We start from the raw sequence: 27,168 nt of genomic DNA on the forward strand, positions 1-27,168 counted from the left end.
GTATATATATATGTATATATACCACATCTTTATCCATTCATCTGTCAATGGACATTTAGGTTGTTTCTACTGTGAATAGTGCTGCTATGAATATAAGGGTTTATGTGTCTTTTCAAATTATGGTTTTCTCCGGATATATGCCCAGAAGTGGGATTGCTGGATCATATGGTAATTCTACTTTTAGTTTTTTGAGGAACCTCCCTGCAGTTCTCCATAGTGGTTGTACCAATTTACATTCCCACCAACAGTGTGAGAGAGTTCCCTTTTCTCCACATCGTCTCTAGCATTTGTTATTTGTAGACTTTTTAATGATGGCCATTCTGACTGGTGTGAGGTGGTACCCCATTGTAGATTTTTTTTTAATTAATTAATTTATTTATTTTTGGCTGTGTTGGGTCCTCATTTCCGTGCGAGGGCTCTCTCTAGTTGTGGCAAGCGGGGGCCACTCCTCATCGCAGTGCGCAGGCTTCTCACTATTGCGGCCTCTCTTGTTGCGGAGCACAGGCTCCAGGCGCGCAGGCTCAGTAGTTGTGGCTCACGGGCCTAGTTGCTCCGTGGCATGTGGGATCTTCCCAGACCAGGGCTCAAACCCGTGTCCTCTGCATTAGCAGGCAGACTCTCAACCACTGCGCTACCAGGGAAGCCCCCATTGAGATTTGATTTGCATAAAATAATCTTAAAATAAGGTCATATGCTTAATTTGTATTTATTTATAATCTTGAATTAACCAGAACATTTATAGAACTATGTATGGTTCAGAATAAGTTTAAATATCTGTGTATATATTAAATCACATGAAATGTTGTGGATAGAATACTGTTATTAAAATACTCTAAATGGTACAATCAGAGTCACTTGAAAAATACAATAAAAACTACCTGGAAAACACAGTACTGCAAAATTTTAAAAGTTTTAAGGTATGATTACCAAATGTACAAAGTTTGATAGACGCATGCTCACAGCAAATAAAGAGATAAAACTACAAGGAGAGAAGGCTTGCAGTAAATGAAAATTATTAACCTTCAGTAATATAACGCAGTAAATAAGGATAAAATTAACCTGTGTATCATTATGCAGTGTCTATCAAAGACATATATTAGGTAAGCCATTTCCCTCATATATGTGTATGTAGTGTGTATGGGTATTTTTATAAGAAATTGAAACAGAGAGGTCTGATGACTTGTCTAAAGTCATACCGTAACTTTGCAACCAACTAGAGAAGGGAACATCCTAATCCCCTGGCTCAGCTCAATGCCATCTATTGTATCACGTTGTTTTCCTTGTCTATAGAAAAAATAAGCTTGGGAGGCTTATAATCTAGCTATTCTTCTAGACTGATTTTTACAGAACACCCGGGAATCAGGCCCAGAGCAATTGAGACATCTGAGAAGTTCATTATAAGTATCATTTTCAAGGGACTAATAGCATAGAAGCTCTCTAAGTCATCTTTAGAAAGAAATATGTGACACCAGATGGCAGGTCACAGAGCTGGCGTCATAAGGAACAGGAGTTTGGGAACACTTTCATGGTGCCCAGTAAGAAGATACAAGGGAAGAAAGAAGGGAATTTGGTCTTTTTTTTTTTTTTTTTTAAGCCCGATTACATTTGAAATCTCTACTTGGATCTTCAAAGAGGAAAGATAATAACAAGCAGCTCAGTTAACAGTTTGGAATGTGTCATGTAAGGTATTCCCCCAAATTGTGCTGACCTTGATGACAAATTTCCATTCAGGGACTTTGCAATAACCACAGTAACTTAGAGCAAAGGAGGTTATTATTGTTGTCCTAAATATTATCTCCAGAATGTTTAATTTAGGTGTTTCAACTTACATTATAGTTTATATGGTCATGCTTTTTAGAAACACTACAGAAAATTATTGCTGAATGTAGTGTCCTTGTAAACAAAGGATAAACTAAAGAAAGAAATCCCTATATTTTCATCAAAACAGGTGAGTGATCTTAACCTGTTGGAGAGGGCATGAACTGTAAGGGGATATAGAATCTACTGCTGTTGCTCTCTGTATAAATGTAGAATTAATTCAGACTGTGGGTCTAGCCTGTATGTATCCTGACCATGGATGGATTGCCTAATTCTGGCCATGTGCCTCAAACTGTCAGAAGCTGTGGGTATTGTGTGAAGACATAAACTAAACACATTTCAGAAGCAGCTTTCTACTGATTTTTGGAGTTGGATATGTTTCAACTACAGACCCCAAAGTATAACTATTTACCAATTATGTGGCAAAAGTTCAACTGTAGGGCAGAACGAGCAGCTGAAGAAGCAAGGAGAGGCAAAGCATACTTGCCTGACTGTGTTTTGTTTACCAGCTGTGTGATGGCCTTACACGTACATGTACATGTTCCTGTGTGTTTACCACTTCATCAGCTTTCCAGTTTCACTCCAAAGAACTTAAAGAAGCTGATTTTATAAGGCAGATTTGTATTACAGAAAGTTTTGTTTGCGAATTCCATGTACAGCCCCATTTGTGCAATAAGTTGTTACACACACCAGGTGTTTTGATGTAGTGTGTTATCAATTATTTAGGACTCTCTAGGATTAGTGGGGATGAGGAGAAAATAGGAAGGGTCAGAAGCAAAACAATTAGCTCTGCTAAGCAATTTATATTCTGTTTAGCATACAGTAGAAGAAGAAAATTGAAGTGGATCCTATGGAAAACACAGGATGTCAGATCTTTCTCTAACCCAGGAGGAGTACTTTTCTATTCCAGGCTCAGTCATTAGTTACTCAGCTGGGAGGGTTTTATGTTCAGGGCAGCCCACAGGATATATGGAAACCTAGGGATGAAGAGAAATGTCTACTCAGGGAAAGGCCAATGGTCTTTATCACTACTTACATGGTACCCTGCAGATCAAAAAGTGTTTCACAGACTTAATGCACTGGAGTCTCTCACCAGCCCTGACGTTGTAAATGAGGAAACTTGTCATATCGCTATTTAGTGTCAGAGCCAGAGGGGATAGCCAAGCAGTCTCCACCACACTCCTTCAGAATTCCTTTCCCAGTAAAAATTCTAAGGAAAAAAAAAAAAAAAAAAAGTAATAACTTGAAACGTAGCCTTTTTTTTTTTTTTTTTTTTGAGCCTAGGCTTCAGTGAGTGCCCTCCAAAAAAAAGAAAAAAAAAAATACATCCCTTAGAGAAATCTGGTAAAATTGCTTGCAGGCAGAACCACTTCTGTTACCAAGCAATTGTTGCCACTCTCCCTCTTGGCTCTTTACCTTAGCCAGAAGCTGCGGTTGTCTCAAAAGACCACAAGGCAGACACCCAGAGACACTTGCGCCTACAACTAGGAAATTGGCAGAAGCTTTGTCACCGCCAACTGCGAAGCTTCAAAATTAAAGCACGTCGAAACCTTCACCGAATTCATATATTTGCTTCTCTGCTTCAGACCGCCTTACTAAGAGTCTGAAGTTCCTTCTCTCTTCAGAGAAAGTGGATTTTCTTTCTCTGTGCAAACACTGCTGGATCCAAGTCTCTCAGAAGAACTGGTGGCAAAGCAGGCGTTTGGGGATCGCGCCTGTGATTGCTCTGTAGTGCCGACTTCCTTTCTCTCTAATCAGATATAAATGCAGGCTTATTAATTTAGTCTAATTCTCCCTCTCACGCTCGCAACCTGTGGACTTGGGTCCTGACTGGTGCTGCGAGGAGAGAGGACAGTGGGCAACCGCCCCGGAGTCCGACCGGGTGGCGCGTAGTCGCCGTCTTCAGAGGCAAGTACCCGCTCCGGCTCCTCCGGCGGGGTCTGGACTTAACCCAGGTCCAGGACAGGAAACCATGACCGTTCCTCGGTACCCCCTCGCCTTTCTGCCCCCCTTGAGCTGCTGTCCTTAACTGACGAGCCAGTGACTATTGGCTGAAGTTCCCCACCGATTTGCATGCACAGAGAGGGAGTGTCTTCTGCCGCCTTCCCGTCAGGAGCGCGCCGACTGCAGCCTCCTTGGGAATGCGCGGCCGAGGGGATGCGTGCAGCTCGCGGGCCCTGCCAGTGAGCTGGCGCCCGGCAACCTGGCACCCGCGCCTGGATATGGGGCGTCTAAGTCGTTCCAGGAGCAGCACCAGCCACAGAAACCTACCGGTAAGGGTAGGGGTCCAGGAGCCTCGCGGCCCCGACAAGTTGCAGTACTGTGGGGCAGTTCCCACGCCTTGATGGTTTCTCAAACCTTTTACCTTAATCCAAACTTCCCAGGAAGGTTGCGTGGAGGGAAAGGGAGTTTGGGATAATGTGTCTGCATTTTAGCAAGGAATAGACAAGTCCTTGGGTCGTGAGAAGTTTCTGAAGCAGAAATGTAGGCAGATGAGCTGGATGAGGCTGGGGTGTGCTCAGTTGGCTTTGAGATAAAGGGGTTCGTAGATTGTTTCCTGCGGCCAGCACCTGGCTGTGACTGTCTACTGCAATTGACAAATTGTTTTTGCATAATCATTTCCCACATTTACTTCTCTTTCCCTAAGGGAGGGGGATTAGTGAGAGCTTGTTAGGGAGTGGAAATACAGATCCTTTCGATTTGATTTTAGATACGTACTAAAATGAAAATCGATTCTTCCGACCTAAAACGTTTATTTAGTGGGGTAGGGAGTCCGAGGGGGTAGAGTTACTATATTATTATTATTATTAATATTGTTGTTATCGGCCTCATAGCAAGGGATGTAACACATTTCGCATTCCGGGGATCTTAGTGGTAGAAACATTTCAATGGAAAATAAAGTGCCCACCTCTCGGTCCTCTCCACTACCAGCCCCCTCCCTCCCCATGACCTACCCTGGTGGTTTCTCTGTCGCGTTGCGCAGTCCTCTCCACTCCGACATGTATTTCCAGGGATGACTTATGGTTTGGGACTCCGAATATTAATTGAGTGAGGTGGTGATGGGGAGCCGGGCAGGGGCGGGGGGTGGGGGGGGAGAGGTAGAAAGTAAAGAGAAAAATTAAGTTTTGGAGACAGTGTTGCCCCATAGATCTCTCCTTTACAGCAAGTTTCCTCTTCACCCCTTTCTGACTGGAGCGTTTGCCTTTGGGAATGGGGATGGAGCCAGAATGACCCCAGGGCAATGGTTCTGACTCCAAGCTCTGTGTTTTCCGCGTGTGTGTAATAAGCCTTCTCTCCTCCCCCCACGTTCAGCATCTGCTTCTGTTTTTCCTCTTCGTGGGACCCTTCAACTGCCTGGCGAGTTACAGCCGCGCCACGGAGCTTCTGTACAGCCTGAACGAGGGACTGCCCGCGGGGGTGCTCATCGGCAGCCTGGCCGAGGACCTGCGGCTGGTGCCCGGAGCAGGGAGGCAGGACACGCAGTCGCAGCCCCCGGAGCACAGCGGCGCCGAGCGGAACCCTCCTCTCTCCTTCAGCCTGGCCTCCCAGGGACTGAGTGGCCAGTACGTGACCCTGGACAACCGCTCCGGGGAGCTGCACACTTCTGCCCAGGAGATCGACAGGGAGGCCCTGTGTCTTGAAGGAGGTGGAGGGGCTGCCTGGGGGGGCAGCATTTCCATCTCCTCTTCGCCTTCCGCTGACTCTTGTCTTTTGCTTCTGGATGTACTGGTCCTGCCTCAGGAATACTTTAGGTTTGTGAAGGTGAAAATCGCTATCCGGGACATCAATGACAATGCCCCACAGTTCCCTGTTTCCGAAATATCGGTTTGGGTCCCAGAAAATGCACCTGTAAACACCCGGCTGGCCATAGAGCATCCTGCCATGGACCGAGATATAGGCACTAATGGAGTTCAGACCTACCGCTTGCTGGACTACCATCGTATGTTCACCCTGGACGTGGAGGAGAATGAGAATGGGGAGCGAACCCCCTACTTAATTGTCATGGGACTGTTGGACAGGGAGACCCAGGACCAGTATGTGAGCATCATCATAGCTGAGGATGGTGGGTCTCCACCACTGTTGGGCAGTGCCACCCTCACCATTGGCATAAGTGACATTAATGACAATTGCCCTCTCTTCACAGACTCACAAATCAATGTCACTATGTATGGGAATGCTACAGTGGGCACACCAATTGCAGCTGTCCAGGCTGTGGACAGAGACTTGGGAAACAATGCTCAGATCACCTACTCTTACAGCCAGAAAGTTCCACAAGCATCCAAGGATTTATTCCATCTGGATGAAAACACTGGAGTCATTAAACTTTTCAGTAAGATTGGGGGAAGTGTTCTGCAAACACACAAGCTCACCATTCTTGCAAATGGGCCGGGCTGCATCCCTGCTGTGATAACTGCCCTGGTGACCATTATCAAAGTTATTTTCAGACCACCTGAAATTGTCCCTCGTTATATAGTGAATGAGATAGATGGTATTGTTTACCTGAAAGAACTGGAACCTGTTAACACTCCAATTGCATTTTTCACCATAAGAGATCCAGAAGGTAAATACAAGGTGAACTGCTACTTGGATGGTGAAGGACCATTTAGGTTATCACCCTACAAACCATACAGTAATGAGTATCTGCTAGAAACCACAAAACCTATGGATTATGAGCTACAGCAGTTCTATGAAATAGCTGTGGTAGCCTGGAACTCTGAGGGATTTCATGTCAAAAAAATGATTAAAGTGCAACTTTTAGATGACAATGATAATGCTCCTATTTTCCTTCAACCCTTGGTGGAACTAACCATTGAAGAAAACAACTCACCCAATGCCTTTTTGACTAAGCTAGATGCTACAGATGCTGACAGTGGAGAGAGGGGACAAGTTTCATATTTTCTTGGACCTGATGCTCCATCATATTTTTCCTTAGACAGTGTCACAGGAGTTCTGACAGTTTCTACTCAGCTGGATCGAGAAGAGAAAGAAAAGTACAAGTACACAGTCAGAGCTGTTGACTCTGGGAAGCCACCCAAAGAATCAGTAGCCACCGTGGCTATCACAGTGTTGGATAAAAATGACAACAGTCCTAGGTTCATCAACAAGGACTTCAGCTTCTTTGTGCCAGAAAACTTTCCAGGATATGGTGAAATTGGAGTAATTAGTGTAACAGATGCCGATGCTGGGCAAAATGGATGGGTTGCCCTCTCCGTGGTGAACCAGAGTGATATTTTTGTCATAGACACAGGAAAAGGCATGCTGAGAGCCAAAGTCTCTTTGGACAGAGAGCAGCAAAGCTCCTATACTTTGTGGGTTGAAGCTGTTGATGGAGGTGAGCCTCCCCTCTCCTCTACCACAAAAATCACAATTCTCCTTCTAGATATCAATGACAACCCACCTCTTGTTTTATTTCCTCAGTCTAACATGTCTTACCTGTTGGTATTACCTTCTACTCTCCCTGGCTCCCCAGTTACAGAGGTCTATGCAGTTGACAAAGACACAGGCATGAATGCTGTCATAGTTTACAGCATCATAGGGAGAAGAGGTCCTAGGCCTGAGTCCTTTAGGATTGACCCTAAAACTGGCAACATTACTTTGGAGGAGGCATTGCTGCAGACAGATTATGGGCTCCATCGTTTACTGGTGAAAGTGAGTGATCATGGTTATCCCGAACCTCTGCATTCCACGGTCATGGTGAACCTATTTGTCAATGACACTGTCAGTAATGAGAGCTACATTGAGAGTCTTTTAAGAAAGGAACCAGAAATTAACATAGAGGAGAAAGAACCACAGATCTCAATAGAACCGACTCATAGGAAAGTTGAGCCTGTATCTTGTATGCCCACCTTAGTAGCTCTGTCTGTAATAAGCTTGGGTTCTATCACTCTCATAACAGGGATGGGCATATATATCTGTTTGAGAGGGAAAAGGCATCACAGGGAGGATGAAAATTTGGAAGTACAAATTCCATTAAAAGGAAAAATTGACTTGCATATGAGAGAGAGGAAACCAATGGATATTTCTAATATTTGATTTTTTTTTTTTTTTTTTTTGCTGTGGAGTAACAGAGATGTTTTAACTGACTTTGGAGAGTCTTCACCACCCAAAGAGTGTTGGACATCTAATTTATAACTTGTACTGTATTGTAAATAGCTGTTTACAGGTTTTTAAATTCAAAATCAGAGGTTATAAAATGTGTACAGCATTTTTTTTTAATGAAAATTGGTACTAACAGCTATGGAACTGTTATAAAAAAAGCTTGGACATGATTTGCAGCTTTCATACACCAAGCAGATGATTGTTAAAACCATGGAATAAGGTAAGAAAATGGTACATTGCATTTTTGCCTAAAAAAGTCCTTTAACCACAAGAGGGCATCAGCTGCTCCTTTGCAGGGAACTCTTTTAAGGTATTGTACGTGACAGTTGTACATGAAATTAATGAAAGAGTCTATTTTAAATATATTGTTTTTAACATTAAACAAAGAAGACATTAAAGTAAATGGAATGTCACCCCACTTAAATGTATGATAAAAAAGAAAAGAAATGCATTTGTAAACAGAATGTTTATTACCTCACAAGTGCATAATGTATAATTTGAAAGAGAAAACTTCACAAAGAAGCACAATTCTTTTTTAGCAAGGATAAATGCTCTGCCATGTGTTAAAGATCTGACGTGCTGAAGAGTAATTCACCTTCTGTGTACTCTGGTTGCTTTCTGTTTGCTTTACCACTGCACTTGCTATTATTACAAGGGAAAATATATATATTCTTTCTTAAAGGATATGTAACTAGAAATTGTGTCCAAGAGAAACAGCCAGAAGCAAAAGATATGTTTCAATCTTAGTTGCTTCATAGGTGTTCATGACATTTTGATGCTTTCACAACTTGTCAGTAGTGCTTTATACTTGGGTTATGTATTAGATTCTTATATACTTAAACTCATGTGTTTCATAAAAAAAGAAAAATCTTATTAAAACAAAATTGTTCTAGAAGCTGGTGGACACTACTGGTTGTTTTAGCTGGACCTTTTCTATGAAAGTTATACTTATCTTTTTGTTGTTGTTTAGGTTTGTTGGCTACCATTTCTGGCTTCCTTTCTTTGGCTTTGGATTAGGTCCAAGAGTTTATTTGTAAGCCCAGCAGCAGATTTCTTTGATAATTTAGCTTTTACTGAACACTTTGCAGTGAAGCAAGCTGGTTTATCAGTGATTGATCACCTTCACTTCCTTGTGTGAGCTGGAAATTTTATTTTATACGAGAGCTATAGCAAAATTATCTTTGTAAACAAAGAATAAGTGTTAGCTTAAACTGGATCATTCTACTTTTGGGCATCATGTGTCTGTACTGTACCAAAAGTGTTTCTATGTCTGCAAATTAAAGGTATATATTTTCATAATTTCTTTCTCATTTTTACTGTTTTATATTTGAACATGGGCTTATTCTTTTACTGAAGTTCCTGTTAATGACATTCATTTGCTTTTAGAGGTAAATGTGGATAAAGTGTAAATATTCTGTTATGCTAATGTTTATATTAAACTAATTCATTACTTAATTAAACATTTGGTAAATTATTATTAGATACATCTGTAGTTATAGACATATATAGACACACATATATATATGTATATAATAGAGAAAGAGTATGTCTATGTGTTTGATAGAAGTTCACATGAAAATTTACACCCATGCATGTGTACATGCATATTAATTTATTATGACTTAGAATCAATTATAAACACTCATTTTAATACATACTTATAACAACTCCTCTGTTAGCTGTGTTACAAGTGCTTTCAATAAATTTTAAAATAAAAACACATTGCAAAAAAAGAATTGAATACAAAAACCCAAGACCTTTTGAATAGGTATTAACTCATTTTCTTGTTTTCTTCAATTTGAGAATTTAAATAAATAAAATAATAAGCATATGAGGCAGTAGTGTTTGTTACAAAAAGGAAATATATTTTTATTGGAAATTCCTTTTTTATGAGAGGCCACTGAGCTAAGAAAGTAAAATCATTTAACCCCCCAAACTTTTCATTCATAATTGATATAGAGCAATGGAGGAAACCATCCTCCACCAGTCATTTTTATATCTGATTTCTCTCTTTTACAGGAAGGAAATACATGTGAAACACCATTAAAAAAAAATAGTTCTCTACAAATGCAATGATTTAATTATCAGTATAAATAACAAAACATTTATTCATTTATGAGTCTGAAGAAGGTTCATGTGTTTGGGGTATGGATTTCATCTCTAGCATGAAAAAAATGTCTGTAACATTAATAAAAGGACATATTTCTGAATAACTTCTTGTGCAAAGATTTCCTTTATAAAAACATCTCATTCACATTAAAAATACATATAACAAGGAAAGTTAAAGTAAATTAAGCTCAAAGATAAAAGCCCCTTTTTACTAACACCTTGTGCTAGAATGGTTGCCAAAATGTATGCTAATCATGTCAATGTTGTTAGTTGAGCTGGCACAAAAATAAATGTTCCATTCATTAAAAACCCTAATATCCATTTAACAGTTTGAGAACCAGTGAGTACTCTTTGCCCAATTTAATGAAGAAGAGATTGCTCTGATCTTCACACTGCCAAACCCATTCTTATACTACAGAAAAAACTGTTCATTAATTTGGAACAGGAAATTTAAAACAACATAGCAATTTCAGCTACAAGGGAGGAAACAATTTACCTTACTTGACTCTTTAGATGCCCTGACCTTATTTAAAAAAAAAAAAAAAAAAGTTTTCTTGGCAGTTATGCTTTTATCAATGGCAGTTAAAAGCAAAAGGAAAAAGAAACACTTCTTTTAAAACAATTTTGTAGTATTAGTGTATTAAAAATAAAATCCAAATCCTTTGTCTTTTTGGGTGCTTTGCATGTGTTTTATGAAAACACCAGGCATAATCTTGCCTAAGAAATAATATCAGTGAAGCAATATTAGGGAAGGTGTATAAAATGGACTTGATTGCAATAATAGCTCTCATAAGGATTCTAATTTGTGCTCCCAGAACATGTTTCGATTGACAACTGTAAAAAGAAGAATTATACAATCCTCGCCTGAGATTATGGAGACTCGAGTTCCAGTCTCTCCTTCCTCGGTGAGGTGAGGACTCTGTGGGGTCCTGACTTTTGGTAGACAATGAAGAATGTAATGAAAGGACAGCACTGAGCATATGGTGCTCTTCAATTCACTGGGCAGCCTCAGCTCACAGACACCAGAGGCATAGATACCTGAACATTGTCCTCACTCTGAGGTAGATTTGCTCACTGCAAGAAAGCAGTCAGTGCTACCAATTACATTTTACTGACTTGTGCAATCTCTGCCTCACAATATGCCTTTAGAGTGTGAACAGTCAACAAATATTTATTGAAAGGAAGAGGATTGACAGTTATGCAAATGGACTCAAAGAAGAAAAAGATCAATCATATTAAAAAAATCAGTAATTCCTGAGCAAAACACCCACCATAATTTTTTTCTAGTTAGTTCTATTTCTGATAAGAAAAGATCATGAATATTTTTCAGATGGTATATACATATATATACCTACAGTCTATAATCATTTTTTAAATGTCAGTTATTGTATATAATTGTTCTTAAAATAGTAGCATGTTTTTCTCTGATAAAACCCTAAACTGGAAATGTATTCCTTTAAGGGTATAAAACAAAACTGAATGAACTTTAAGGCTTAACCCACTAATGTCAAGAAGTAGGAATACTGTGAAGGTTCAAAAGGAAACTCGGTCATTCATACCATGAATGGTACTCAATTACCATGGGCTTAACTGAGAAGAAGACAGAGTCCCTTGATGACTTTAGATTATAGTGTGGGAGGCTAATAAGAAAACCTGCAATCTGAAAACACTGTGTGGGATAAATGCCTATTCCCGGGATGCCAAGTGAACCTAACTCAATCTTGGGAAGTCTTAGAGAAAGTTTCCTAAAGGAGGCGATTTCTAATGTGGGCCCTCTCAGGAAGATGATGCCTAATTTGAATATAAGAAGGAGAAGTTAGCCAGGGGAAAGTGGGCAGAAGGAGAGAGAAGGGTATTTAAGGAAGAGGGAATAATGTGCAAGGCACACATGTGCAAGTGAGCACATCATGACTAAAGAAGCACAAATACTACTGTTCTTCTTGGCTGAAGGGATGAAGAAAATGAAAGATATTATTAACAATGAACTTGGGGATGTACATGTGCTGCAAGTAATAAAGGGACTCGTGTCATGCCTGGAGGTTGCAATTTTATCCCAAAGCCAATGGGAATTTTAAGGATTTGACCAGGCTATGTGTGTTTTTTAAAGATCACTCTGGCAATGTGTGGCACTTGTGTTGAAGAAGATTCTAGAAACTGAATAGAAGGAGTAGTGACAATTTAAGTGAAAGATGGGGCTTTAAACCAGACAATATGAAAGAGATATATAACATAGTAGGTAGTAATTTATAGCTGATAAAGAAACTTGTGGTTCCAATAAGAATTAATCCACATGTGATAGATAGGAAAGTTCATAATTTTCATAATTTGCTTTCAAGCCTATTTTACAATAAACTTAGTTTTGAATAAACTAAGACAGAATATCAAGAAAAATTTTGACAACTGAGGGGATTAGAAAACAGCAATTATGAAAGTAAAAAATAAGCAAAATCTTACTGAAAACAGCAGAGTTACTTTTCCTTCAACTATTTCTCTTAAAACACACACTTTAATTTTACATTCATTGGAAAGTTAACCAAAGTGTGATACTTAAAAAGACAATATGCCAAATATTAAAAAAAAATTCTCTGAGATGAAATCACATCTAAAAATGAAGTTAATCAAACCTAACTATTAAAATGAATTAATAAGAATCATATATCTTCCCTGCATGCACTTGTAGAAAAGATAGATATAATTTAAAAAATAAAGCTACTTATACCTCATAAAGAGAAAAGTATTAAAAAATTATAAAATTATGTATTTGACAAATATAATAATTGCAGGAAAATAGTAAGGAAACAAAACTTTAGGAGATTAGAGAATAAGTGATAATAACCAGGGAAAATTTTATGAGCCTTACAGAAAAATGGAGGGAATAAACTTGATTTATAATATGGAAATAAATATTTATTTATGCAAAGTGTATATATATGTATATATATATATATGTATATATTACATATAGGAAAGGCAGGTTCAATTGTGGATATAAGAGATATGGTTAATTCAAAAATACAGATGACCAGGCTTGTGTATATTAAGGTAAATGAAGGTAAACCCAGAATGACTGAATGTTAGGAACTCACTAAATCACAAACTTTACAACCTCAAAGGAATTTTGGATTATTGTTCTTCTCCTTATAGTTTTGGGTACAATATCCTAAAGCATCAATAGAGATAAGCACTATTATCAATTATTTATTTACTAAACATATTTATTATTAGCCTATACCTCTTATAAGCAAGACATTGTTCTAGGCCCAAAGGTAAATTTTGTTCCATCCTCAAAAAAGATCACTCTCCAGTTTGAGGAAACTAGTGTAAACTACACATAATAATGGATGAATATGTTCTCCCTCCCATCTACTCTTCACCTGTGCTTCTTGTACCTCTACCAGAGGGAAACAAGGATCATAATGGCAGATGAAAGTGCTACCTAATGATATAAACTACATACTGAAAGCTAAGAAGAAGAATATCAAAATTATTAGAGGAATATAATCTTTGCAAAGTTTATAAATTGCAAAATAGGGACTGAGTACTTCTTGTGGATAGAATGGGTGAATTTAAAGACTTTTATAACATATATTTTTTACTCAGTTTGAGAATTGGAATTCTCTATAACTCCCAAGTACAACTTTCACTTAAAAGATTAAAGAAATAAATGCACTGGGCACTGTGAACCAACTATTCCTTTCAGAAAAATCATAGATTTACATTTCAGAATAATTAAAATGTGACTATGATATTTATTGAATCTACATATGTACATATGTACCCTGTAGTAACCTTGCTACTATATTTCAAAGATAGCACTGATTTCTGCTTTGCAAATATATTTTATGTCATTTCAAATTCATAGTTTTATGTTAATAAGCTTTCTTAAGGTACTTTCTTGGCAATTTGAGGTTTTGATTTAATGAGGTGTAAAATGTACTTTGGGAATTGTTGTGTAAATCTTTCAAATAATACTATGTAACAGTATTTTTCAAAGTTATGAGATCTGGTATAACGTATGATGAGAGGATATTTTAACATTAATGTATAAAAATTACTGCACATACGTTCTGAATCCTCCATCTCATTATGAAGAAAAATATACTCAAGAGAAATTAATTCTAGAAGATTCATAGGAAAAAGCATTGTACTTTAAAGGCAGAGTAAAATGGGCAAAGGAAGAAAAGTAACAATAACAATTTCAAAATTCTAAAAAAGTAATTTTTTTTTCCTTTTGAAAAACTTCATCTACCCAACTTCCCTCCTCACCCCACTGTCTTATTAAATTGGGAAACTAGGTTCCTTTACATTTTTGTAGTTAAATTATAAAATCATAAACATGTTCAAAGTCAAATGAATGTGGGCAATGCTAATTATAAACCAGGTGCTAAAAAACACTATTGCTTTATATTGAGACAGCTTTCCATTTATGATCCTTTCAATCATTTTTTCAACAGTAAGAAGTTGCATTTGCTTTACAGATTTTCTTGTAATAGCAGTTAATATTCACTGCAAGAAGAATTACAATAATAGCTTACCCTTAAATTTACCTTACCCTTAAAATACTTACATTGAATTATCTAAGCATTCAAATTTAACAAAGCCAACTATCCTGTATATGTTTGATTTCTCCATCTAGTCCTACAAAGGATTTTCCTACAAAAAAGTAGTATAGAACATATAATTTTCCCAGTCTCATTTACAAATGTATTTAGCAATTGAATCGAATTTCTGTGAAGAATAACTGAGTATAAGTTGTTTTATAAGATTCTTTGAAATGAGAGATTTAATGTAACTTAAGTGAATCAAACTGATTCCTTTTTTGTGCTTTATGCTTGACTCAGGGCACACTGTTTGAAGTGCCATGACAAACAGCATTCCTCATCAAACCATTTGGTGGGGAGTGTCAATTATTGCAATTAGAGATGATTTCTAAAAGACTTCAATAGTGAATGTACATATTGGGAAAGAAAGGTAAAATATCTATGAAAACTTATAAAATATCTGTCTCATGGAGCCAGGAGGAATCTTAAAACATCAATGTTTTCTTCCCCTTTGAGCTTCCTTGATCTTTCTTACTCTATCATCTTGTTGGTCTCTCATAAGGGAAGCTCAATATTCTCAGAATCCATTTATTAGTCTATCTATGGTAGGCAGAATAGCCCCCCAAAGATGTCCATGCCTTAATGCATGGAACCTACAAATACATTATATTACATGGCAAAAGGGGCCTTGCAAATATAATTGATGTTATGGACCTTAAACTAGAGACATATCCAGCCTAGCTGACAGTCTGCAAGGAATAAACTTGGAAGTGGATTCATCCACAGAGCTTCCAGAAAGCAATACAGCCCAGCTGATACCATGATTTCTTCTATTCAAAACACCAAGCAGAGGACAGGCTGAACCACTCTGTACCCAGATTTCTGACTACAGTAATGGAAGTTAATAAATGGGTGTTATTTTAAGCTTCTATTGATAATTTTATGATAATTTGTTAAAGCCATGATAAAAAACTACTACGATATCCTGAAAAATACTTTACACATTCATTAAAGGTGGAGTTTAGTTGACCTAGTATAACAACATTCATTTTATTTTGTGTAATTTTTACAATAAATATTTTAATTTTTCTTTATAAAACATGGGTGCTAAGTATATATTTAATTATAATTTGCTAGGTAAAGTAAAAAACAAATCGTAGAATAATATATATATATATATATATATATATATATATATATATATATGAAAATAAAATTATGTATCGTGAGCCTACTATGTTCCAGGCAGTGTGACCCTGCCAGTTAAACTCTATGTTCATTTTACTTTTACTAAGTCACAGAAATAAACAGAAAACCAGAGGTGTTTTCATTTTCCTAAAAGACATTCTCAGTTGACTGGAGCTGGAATGAATAATACTGAATTGTTGATTTCATCTCAGACCCAATTATTGATGAGATGAACTGAACAAGTGATATTTATAATTGAGATACTGTGTGTGGATGTGTTGTGATTGCATATGTAAAAGGTTTCTCTGATGAAAAAACATGCATGTTAAAATGCATCTTTTTGTTGTTGTTGCAGACAAGATGGCCTTTCTAATGGATGAGTCTCTTCAATCAATGGATCATTTGAAGTGACTTGTAATCTCTAATTCTCTGAAAACAAGCACTTTGGGAAGTTTCTTTTCTTTTTTTTTAAACACATTCATTCTTATTCCATTTGTCTGCTAACTCTGCTTCCTATTCAAAAGCTGCTTCAAACTATACAATGAATTCACAGAAGATGAAGTTCATTAGAATCATTCATTTAACATGCACTGACTTTTTATTGGGCATTTACTATTGCCATATCCAATACATAGTACATAGGACTATATTATAGAAAACACTTTACTCTGGTAAAATGATATCATTTTGCAAGAGCAGTCAAATACTTTGGATTCATATCAGAACTCCTGTGATGAAAGGCTAAAATACAAAGTCATTTTTTCCCTCATGTTGCAAAAAGGTATGTTTCTTTCTTAAATATTTACATTTCTCTTTCACTTTGTATGTCAGTCATTTTTGAAGATTGTAGGGATTTTGTTCTAAATTCTAATCTAAGAAAAACATTAGTGACACTCGTTCAAATAAATTTAAAATACAAATAGGAAAAGCATCTTCCAAGAATGAAATGTTCACATAGTTAATAAAGAAATAATTGGGGTGGAGAGACAGGACATCATAATTGATCATTTAGAACACATTTTAGAATGAAATTGGGATCATCACTCATGGAGCTAGACATCTCATTTCTAAATATTGCCAAGTCTAAGCTACACTTTCACAAAAAGAACATGTCTTTCCCATCATTTGTCTAATCACTCACTAGGTTGTGGAATAATTTCTACTCAAGTTATTCACTTATGAAATACATTTAGGATATGGAGAAACTCAAAACTGGAGTTTTGCATAGAAGTGATAAGTCTGGCTCTCTCTTCTCTTCCTAGAGGTTTAGTTATTGGTTAAACATGAGCCAAGTACTGAGATGGTACTTCTCAAAGACCTTGAAGATCAGCATTTCCAGGTACACATTCCAGAAGTCCCTCTCATGCTTGGGTTGGGCTGGGAGTTTTTCCAAAGTTGTCAGAAAAACCTACAACATTGGAGAGCCTCTTTTCTGAATGTTTTCAGGTGGTCTTTGTTGATGTGGAACACAATGCCTCCACTGCTGGATGGGTTGGGTAACCACTGCTCAGAAAATGGCAGGCAGCTAGCTGCAGAGCCCTTACAGGCCTAATAAGGTGACATGTGTTGTCATCTTGCTAGAGTCACTGTGTGGCACGCAGATCAGCAGCAGCAGCTGTAGAAACATCTGGTTGCTTGTTGGACATAAAGAATCTTGGGTCCACCCCAGATCCATTAAACTAGAATCTGGGGACTTCCCTGGTGGTCCAGTTGTTAAGACTTTGCCTTCCGATACAGGGGTGCTGGTTCCTTCCCTAGTTGGGGAGCTAAGATCCCACATGCCTCATGGTCAAAAAACCAAAACAGAAGCAATATTGTAACAAATTCAGCAAAGACTTAAAAACAAAAAAAAACTGGAATCTGTATTTAATAAGATCTCCAGTTGATTTGCACGTACACTAAAGACTGATAAAAATGTGTTTGGATCATTGGCTCTCACGTTTGTCTGCATGTTGAAATAATCTAGGGAGCTAAACAATAACAAATAATGCTTGGGTCCTACCCCACAACTTTCTGATTTAATTGGTACAAGGAGTAGGATGGGAGTCAGGATTTGTTTTTTAAAGCTCCCCAGCGGCTTTTTAATGTGTAGCAAAGTTTGAAAATCACCAAATTAGGGTCCTACTATTCTGTAATTTACCATTTTTACTTGGTATTCTAACATCCAGCCCATTAAGGATTTATTTCATTACTGGCAATTCCTCCCAACATGTTATTAAGTAGGACACTATTTCCAATACTTCCTAAAGATTAAACTCATAAATTAGCATGAATCAGATCTTTTTTCATTATCATTGTCATCAGAACATTATCATTATCATCAGAAGCAGACAAAGTAACTAGAATGGTAACTAGCATGTCTGTTCCTACCTTCTAGAAATTTTAGTCTAGGACAGTTCCTGGAATATAAGCCTGATGAGCACAGCAACTTTGTCTCTTTTTATTAAGGTGTAGTTCTAGAACCTACATAATAGAGACTCCATAAAAAATATCTGTGGAATAAATGAATGAATACATGAATGGCATGTGGTCCTAACACATAAATTAGTGTAGTTATGTACTTTAGAAGAAAACCATTATATTTTGACTTTAAAAGACAACGTAGGGAACTATACTCAATATTTTATAATAACCTATAAGGGAAAAGAATCTGAAAAAGAATATATATATATATATATATATATATATATATATATACATACACACATATATATATATATATGTGTGTGTATGTATGTGTATATATATATATATATATATACACCTGAATCACTTTGCTTTAAAACTGAAACCAACACAGCATTGTAAATCAACTCTATTTCAATTTAAAAAAAGAACTTAAAAAAAGACAATGTAGCAGAGTCTTGGAGCTGATTCTGGGAGTAGTGCTCTGAGGAGCATTTGCAAATAGAACAGGTATGATCTGCCCCATCATCTTACATACCCTTAGTGTTGTGGTTCATGCTTGGGAGGGAAAAAGTAGGGAAGTGGGTAGCAGAAGTATCATGTATTGGCTATTGGGACAAAAGATGTAATTATTCAGGAGGTTCTCTTTTCTAGGGGCTATAAACGCTTTTTCAACTATCAATATGAGAGGTGTCTAGTAAGGAGAAAGAATAGGGGAAAAGTATAGAAAAGTGTATTCTAGGCATGAAAATCTGAAGTAAACAAAGATGAAGTTACTAGCAATTTTAATTGTTAGGAATGAAAGATGTGCTGATGAGAATTTCACTACTTATCCTCCCATTTTATATGACTGAAAAGAAACAGAGAAATCCTGCCTAGCTTGATTAGAAGTGAAAAAGCACTGGCAACATCCAACAAGGTAAAGGAAACATGTATTTATACCCTGCATCTTCCTACTACTGGTGTTAAAAGCTTGGGGAAACTTCATAAATATCTATGAGCCACATTTTCCCCAAATTCACACAAGGGAATGACCTGGGTTTGTTCTGGGATTAGAGATAATGCATGTAAAGTGGCCAGCACTATGCCTTGTACATGGGAGTCAATCATTCAAGTATTATTTCCCTTCTCACTTCCCATTTGCCTGCCCTACCTTATTTAAAGAATGACATATCAAGAGCATAGAAATCTCCAGGGCCAATTTTTGTATATTCAGGACCTAGCACTAAATGTTTGTTGAATGAAGAAATAATAAAAGTGGTTGGTATTATTTTGAGTTTCAATTGCTTTGTATGGTGGGTAGGGCAGAAACACATGAAGATGTAAAAATTGATTCATAAATTAATTTATTAAAAATTCTCATTAAGCATCTAGTATGTACAGAAATACTTTAAAATGTGCAATTGGAACCATTCTTTGGCACTCAAAGTTTATCTAAGGACACTGAAAATAAAACTTCATTTTAATGGGATAAATGTCAATAGGGGATGAATAACGCCAAAGGAATCAATTCAAGCATTTGGTTTACAGTATTTTCTATGCAGCTAGTTTCAATTTCAAAATTATTAATAATCTCAAGTCTGAGTACATTTCATTGAGTGTCCACATATATTGTCACAGCAGAACAAGCAGGAAAGGCAGGCTGGAAGATTTGAGGAGTTTGGGCTAGAGGCATCATCTGTTCCTTAGTTTCTCTTCCTTTTCTTTGCCTCCTGCTTCCTTAATTACATCCAAATGGTTCTTTCATTTGTTTTTCTGGCCCTTGCATCTGAGACTTGATGCCAGTAATACATGCCATCTTCATTTGGCTCCTTTCTTTCTAATTTGTACTGCTAACCTATTGTTTTTGTAAAAATGTAGGATTTGTCAATTCTCTCTCACACCTGTCCTTCTCTTTGAAATAGACACATGGATACATTTTATGATTAGAAATTCAGTCACAAGATAGTAAATATGCTGATCAACTATCTCTGCCACCCTTTACCAACCAAACCTTGAAGGACACAGAAGGCAGCTATAGATTGATCTTACCTTGTGAAAATATACACAAAGAAATTCTCTTCCAATAGAATTGTATTATCATATTGACAATTACAAAGATACATAATTTCAGGGAGTCTATGCTGTTGGAAAATTAAAACAAGTAGATTGCTTATACAAGTAAAAACAGGGATCATTTTCTGGAGGGCTATTTATTGGCTGATGTGTATGATATGTATACATTTACAACTGTGCATTACTCTTTTCCTTGCATTTCCACTTCTAAAATTACAAAGAAAATAGCTTCCACAAGCATACTTATTGTAGAGTTTAATAGTAACGGAAAAAGCCCTACCTTTACATTGATATATAGTTGGCTAAATAAATTGATTACATAAATTATGATATAAACATAGTAAAGACAATATGTCTGAATCATCACAAACTCCAAAGCACTTTTTTTTGTTTCCCTGTATTATCCCTATAATTACTAGAGTTATCTTGTTTTTCTCACATATTAATTTATTACATTCCTGACAAAGGCCTCCCGTTTATCTACAGCAGTGTTTCTTAACCTGATATGTGTATAACTGAAATATGGGTAAAAAATAGAAAATAAATTAGGACAGGGTACTGGGGGACATATTATCAAGAAATCTGCATTCACGCCCAGGAGATTAATCATAAAATGAATATACACTTTGTGATCCAGGAATATGTGATCTAGGAGGATCTTAGTTTAGCACTGCTGGTGGCTATTTGGATTTCTCTGTAGTAAGAGCCTGTATGAGGATCAGGATAACTCAGAAGACAAAAGAAAAAAGGGAGAGGGGAAGGGAGGAAGGAAGGAAGAAAAAAATAAAGAAAGAAAAAGAGAGAAAGAAAGAAAGAAAGGGAGGGAAGAAAAACAAAACAGAGACTTGATGGCATCTTTTAAATCCTCCAATCCATCTGTGCTTAAAAAGAGACACTCTGGAGATTTTCCATTGTGTGAACAATAAGTCCACTCTGTTGCTTTTGTTCCTTCAAATTATTTTGAATTGTCATCCTGGTAATTTTATGCTTTGAAGTGTTGACTACTACTTCATTGGAACAACTGATTGTAGTTCTCTAAACACCCCATGATATCTATGTCTCTACATTTCGCACATGCTGGTCCCTCCACTCAGATGTCCTTTCCTCCCTCATCCACCTGGACAGTATCTACAATCATTAAGTCTTAGCTCAAGTGTCATTTCCTCTGGAAAGCCTGCTGTTGAGAGCTTATTTTCTTCTGCTTCCAGGGCATTTTGCACCTACCTATACCATAGCAATGAACTGGAAATTCCTGTGGATTATAACTATTCTTCTGCATAATTTTCTTATCAACAAAATATAAGTTCCTCAATGGAAAGAGAGTTATTAAGGAAAAGAGAAAAAAATGGGAAAATTGTTTCCCAATCAGATCAGAAATACATCAGAGACCTATCATTCAATATTTGGCTTTTTAAGCCAATCAAGTTAGTTACTAACAATGAGTGAGATTTTGAATCTTTCAATGTTTCCCTTTGTACTTTTGAGTCAATTTACATTACTTAGGAGAAATAGTCTGTCTCTAACATGTCTAGTGTCCTTATTTTTACTAGGAAATTCATGAAGCAAAACTTTTATTATTAGCTTCCTCATTCCCCAGAAGTTTCTGGGTCATCTTAACTTATTAATAACTTCAGATACTGTGGGCTGTGCTATCAATGTAGGCCATCGAAATCTATAATCTTAGTAAAAAATAAGTTGTAAATATACATGAAATAATGAATATGAGAATATAATTGATTCATCTTATTTTACTGTAGCAAAATATAGGTTCCTGAGTCAGAAACCCTCAATTCAAGATCAATCTTTGCCATCTATAGCTACAAGTGTGTGTTCTTGACCAAATTAACTTTCAGAATATCAGTTTCTTTCTCAGAAAATATGGATAATATTACAAGATTGAAATAACACTAAAAGGAAAGAAGGTAACTAAAAATGATTTGTATATTCTAAAAATGCCAGATTATTCTAGCAGCACCAAGGTTGCAATGGCCTTGATCAGAGGAGTTTTAGTAGAGTGGTGAGGTTGAAAACAAAATTGCAGTAGATTTGGAGTTAATGGAAAGTGAATAAGGAAAGAGAATTCCTGTCAAAAGAAATTTGGCTTTGAGAGAGAGGACAGATACAGGGCAAAGTTGAAGAAGGATGTCTGGTTTGAGGAGGTTTTCTTTCCTCCTGCTTCCAGTAAAAAATATTGGATGCAGTGGAATCAATAGGAAAGAAGATCTGAAGGGAGAAAATAGAGAAGAATCAATAGCTCAAGTCAAAGATAATCCAGCAGGACATGTTATCCAAAGAAGAGTAGGTGTAGAGGCTGGAGGCAGGATAAAATATGCTTCTCTGTAATGAGAAAGGCACCAATGATGCAACTGTAGATACGTGAAATTGTAGAGTTGTTTGGAGGAATTTAAAGGAATAATTACCTATTCCCTCTGTGAAGTAGAAAGAAGTAGAAAGGTGAAATCACCTGTTGAGAATTAAGGGGAGATGGGAGAATAGAAATCTGTGGACAGTGGAAGATGTTTGAAATAACTGCTTTCAAGGAAAGAGAAAAGGAACCATTTATGGGAAGGATAACATGAATTTGGATGATTGTGTGATCTGATCTGAATCACTGCTCACATGCACAGATGCAGGTATGGAGAAAGGAGACATATGAATCCCAACCAAAACTGAGATTTTGCTAGATACAAGTGATGAAAATAAAATAGGGCAAAAGAGATAAAGGTATCAGAAAAAGGGTGGTCGAAGTGGATTAAATCTTGAAACTCAGGGAAGACGTAAAAAAAAAAAATTCTTACAAAAGAGAGCTGCTATGGAGAAATTAGAGGATTCTATTGATTAAAATATATAATAAGGTGGAGGAATTGATTTATTTAAATTAAAAGAGAGAGTTAGAAGGTTATGATCAGACAAAGCAATTTATTTATTATTTTAGAAGTGGAGCAGTTCTGGCTGACCGCAGGGTCCAAAGGGTGACCAATGGGGGAGGGAGGTTTAACAACAGAGGTGGAAGAGAACTGGATATAAGCTAATGAACTACCAGAGTATTGTCTGAATTAACTACATGGACTGTAAGGTAACTCGCAAACATGGCAGGACTCGAGCAAGTAGGGAATTCTACGAGGAATATGCCATATCCTCAGTGAATAAGCAGGAAGGATAGGGAATTTTGAGATTGACAGTGACCAAGAAAAGTATAGCAGGATGTAAACATTTCAAACTCAAACTCTGTTTGTGGTATGAAACACAAAACTTTGTTTTTATTTTCCATTGTTCCTTAACATTTATGCATTTACTCATTGTTCCCAAATGAGAAATCACATAAGCCTTACAACTTCTAGTGAACCTTAAATTAATTTTTTTAATTAAAAATAAAAAACACTTAATCAACTGTAAAAATCAAAACACTGTTTCAAATCAAAATCCTTTGTTATTAATCTTCTCAGTCTCAACTATTCTACATCCTTAAAGTGAATGGGCATTTAAAGTCATGTAACTGGTTTATTCTAAATTGTTTGAAAATTCCACTTTTGTTATCATAGATTGAAAAGTGATATCAATTGCATCTCATTTCATTACTGTCCAGTTTAAAAGTGTATTGTATGAATGTTCTGCATCTTTAGGTAGCAGGGATTTTCACACCAGATTGGAGAGATGACAGGTTTTTCCAGCATTGTGGGATAAAGAGGATATTTCGCATTTCTTGACCCTGAGGTATGGGAAAATAGAGAATTAAGTCATCTTTAGGGCAACAGTGCTCTCTGGAAATAGCCAGGTTTCTGCTTAGTTCAGAAAATGAAATAAAGAGTCAAAGAAAAGTATGAAGATGTTTAACTGAGTGTGGCAGAATAATAATCTGCGACATTAATTGTAGAATAATTTTTCTGCTACTCCATGACCACTGAAGTTCAGAGTGTAGGACTCAGGACTACCATTCACTGTAGAAAAAAGTTAGATTAAAAGCCAGGGAGAAAAGACACCACATTTTCCACTTCTAAGTGCAAAACACTAGGTTTCAGATGTGAGAAGGAAAATCCACATATCCTGGCCAAAAAGTTCTTCCCCGAAATCTCTGAACTAGAAAACAGAATCTATAGAGGAAGAGAGTTTGGGAAAGGAAACCTAATGTGTTAGAAGTAATTTATGTGTATGGCAGGGGGGCAGGGGCGTGTAAATTCACTGCCTCCATCTCCCTACCTGGAATCCACTTTCAAGTTTGGAATCCAAAATTAGGGGTAGGCTGTGCTTCTACGCAAGAGCTCAGAATAGCAGAAACAGAAACCAGGTGCTGAAGAGTAGAACTCTCATTCTGGACATGTGTGACATTTGAAGCCTTGTGATGCCTAGAGACCTCCTATGTTGTCTGAGTCTGTGGAGTAAAGTTGTATCTGAAAGTTTTTCTTGTCTCCAACTAAGGTATAGAAGTTAACTGAGAGAAAGCTATTGGGCCTGCCATGAGATGGCTTGCCCACTACAGTCTGGACCATCCTCACTAGAAAATGTGTGAAGGTAAAGCTCAAGTATTAGTGGGTCATTAGCACCAAAAGACAAAATAGAAATGTAATAATATAGTTTAATTCTACTCATCTCGCCATTCTTACGCCCATGCATAAGACTTCAGATGTTTTATATTCTGAAGACTCTAGAGATTCCTATCTCCACAATGGCCCTCTAGCAACAGGTGTGCCTGGCAGAACTTATAATTTAAGTAACTTCATTATGGAAGGGCAAGGAGAAAACCTCAGAAGTACATTAATATCTTAACATGATTGAATTATAAGCCAGTGTTAAACAGAAATAACAGACGACTGAATTTACTTTGAATTGGCAAGATTAAGCTTTCCATTACAGAGTGGAATGAGGTTTAAAATAAAAGTTAAATTGAATTATATAAAAATACAGTTACATTTTTGCACATGAATATATAAACAGTAAAATACCTACCTTCTACAAACAAGAATAGAGTTTGGGTCAGGCATGTTGAAAACTAGGAGAGAGATGAGTGGGAAACTGACTCAAAAGAAAGGACAATATGAGTTGAAAAGATGATTGAAAAGGCATACATTTTAAGTGTAGACCAGGAAAATACAGAGGGGTGAATTTAAGGTTAAACAGAATAACTTCTGATGGTCCCATAGTGGTGGGAACTTGGGAAAAGAAGATACTACTCAAGACACTTAGGATTTAACTGTAGGTTAAGTTACACTAGGGATTCAAATCTGTAAATATTTTTATTTCAGTCCTCTGAAAGATACTAATTATGGTTTGGCTCTATTCAAGGGCTTAAGGGAGGGGATAAAGGCTCAAGATCATAGGTATCTAATTTCAAAGCTTCATGGAGGACCCAGGAGTTGATCTTAGAGGTGGTAGTACCATATTTCATGAATTCTGAGATGCAAATTTTTGCATGTATATTATCTCTGAAATAGAAATAGATTTTACACTTGGAATTGGCATTGTTTTTGCTGTCTTAGTGCTGCATGTTATAATCGATGACATCTGAGTTTCAATAAAATTCAACATGTATTAAACAAATTCTCATTGAAGAAATAAATCAGTTTCATATCTGGTTTCCTTTCTATTGAAATGCAAAAGTGAGTAAACCTTGACTCTTGTATTCAAATCATCTATAATCTACTGTTGAGACACAGTTGAACAGAATGTGTTTGCAAAAGGCTATATGTGACTTGGAAGGCAGTTGTAAGTCAGAGAAAATTAATTCATGCACAAGGCCTTGACTGCATTAAAATCTCATTTATACTAAATGTAATAATATGTGCCTCAAGCCTAATTTTTTGTTGTAAGCACTATATTTCACATGAAATATTCTAGGATTTTAGAATTTTTTAAAGAGTTAGCATAAAGTGACAAAATAATGTTATTTATTTGTACATTTACATTACAAACTCATATGAACTGTAAGGACACATAATAAAATTTAATTACTGTTTTCATATTTTGAATTATCAATTGAATTATGATCTTTAAATCATCATTTTAAAATTCCAGATTTTGGTCTCCATTTTCAAAGATTTTTTTTTTTTTTCTTTTTAATGGAAAAGAAAAGCGCTTAGTACTTGTAGAAATTCATCAGATAATATTAGGTGCCTTGATGGAATGGTCTTTTAAAATTTACGACTTTGACGACTCAGGGGTAAATTTTTTTGCACCCTAAAGGTTCTCCAGAAGTTTTTCTTTTTTTCTTTAATTAGAAAACTAACCTAGTGTCTAATGCCTTTACATTAAAAACTTTAAAAACTCATTTAACTTCAGGTTTGACATGAATTTTACAAATTTTTATTTATAAACCTGGCAATTCTCATAGTTATTTCTAAAGGATCTTTGAAAAGTGATTGGTTTCATTTACAAACTTAGGAAAAAGACATTAAATCCTACAACAGTATGAGATAATTTTATTATGTTAAAAAGTAACCTCACATTTCCAATTTAATGTATATTTTGAAGGATAAATTTTAAATATTAGCAAACAAGTTTGGCATCATATTTTTAAAAGCACTATTGACACTCATTTCTGATTTTTCTTGAATACAATGTTGAATTATTTTCAGGCATATTAATTATGATTCTGTACTTACATCCATACGTGAAACCAAATACAATGGATATTAATTTATTCTTATATATATATATTTTTGTTTTCTCTATGTATTCTTTAAAAAATTCACAATTTCTGGAATATGTTAAAACCATTAAATAAAACATTCCATGTATTTTATTCTTTGGAACAATTAGAAAAGATTGAATTTAGAAAAGACTGAGTGGAAGCATCTTGTACTGCTGTTCAAGGGGCAGTGTTTGGCCATTGTCAACAATCTAGGAGTCACATGTCTGCCAGGAACCTGTCTGCCTTAGTATCCTGCCAGCTAAGTCATTGTCCTAGAGCAGCCTGTGTGAGGAACAGCCTTGGCACAAATGTAGTGACGGATTTCAA

General features: G+C 36.4%; 1 protein-coding gene and 1 long non-coding RNA gene across 3 annotated transcripts in view; one reads left to right on the plus strand and one right to left on the minus strand.

The window, feature by feature from the left end:
* PCDH20 (protocadherin 20) lies at positions 1 to 26,266 on the plus strand. 2 transcript variants are annotated; one of them, XR_014256399.1, is made up of 3 exons: positions 1 to 4,091; positions 5,131 to 8,137; positions 16,111 to 26,266. XR_014256399.1 is itself a non-coding variant. In XM_082435815.1 (2 exons), the coding sequence occupies exons 1-2, from the start codon at positions 3,960 to 3,962 to the stop codon at positions 7,849 to 7,851; spliced, it is 2,853 nt and encodes a 950-aa protein (XP_082291941.1). In that variant the 5' UTR covers positions 1 to 3,959; the 3' UTR covers positions 7,852 to 26,266. The 2 variants fall into 2 exon arrangements, 1 of the variants encoding a protein (XP_082291941.1); XM_082435815.1 differs by having other exon boundaries at positions 5,131 to 26,266.
* LOC309647945 overlaps positions 1 to 27,168 on the minus strand; it is a 1,188,245-nt gene that overhangs the window by 968,769 nt on the left and 192,308 nt on the right. The window lies entirely within an intron of this gene.

This window comes from Balaenoptera physalus (assembly GCF_965194825.1).
Source record: "Balaenoptera physalus genome assembly, chromosome: 18".
Classification (NCBI taxonomy): Eukaryota; Metazoa; Chordata; class Mammalia; order Artiodactyla; family Balaenopteridae; genus Balaenoptera; species Balaenoptera physalus.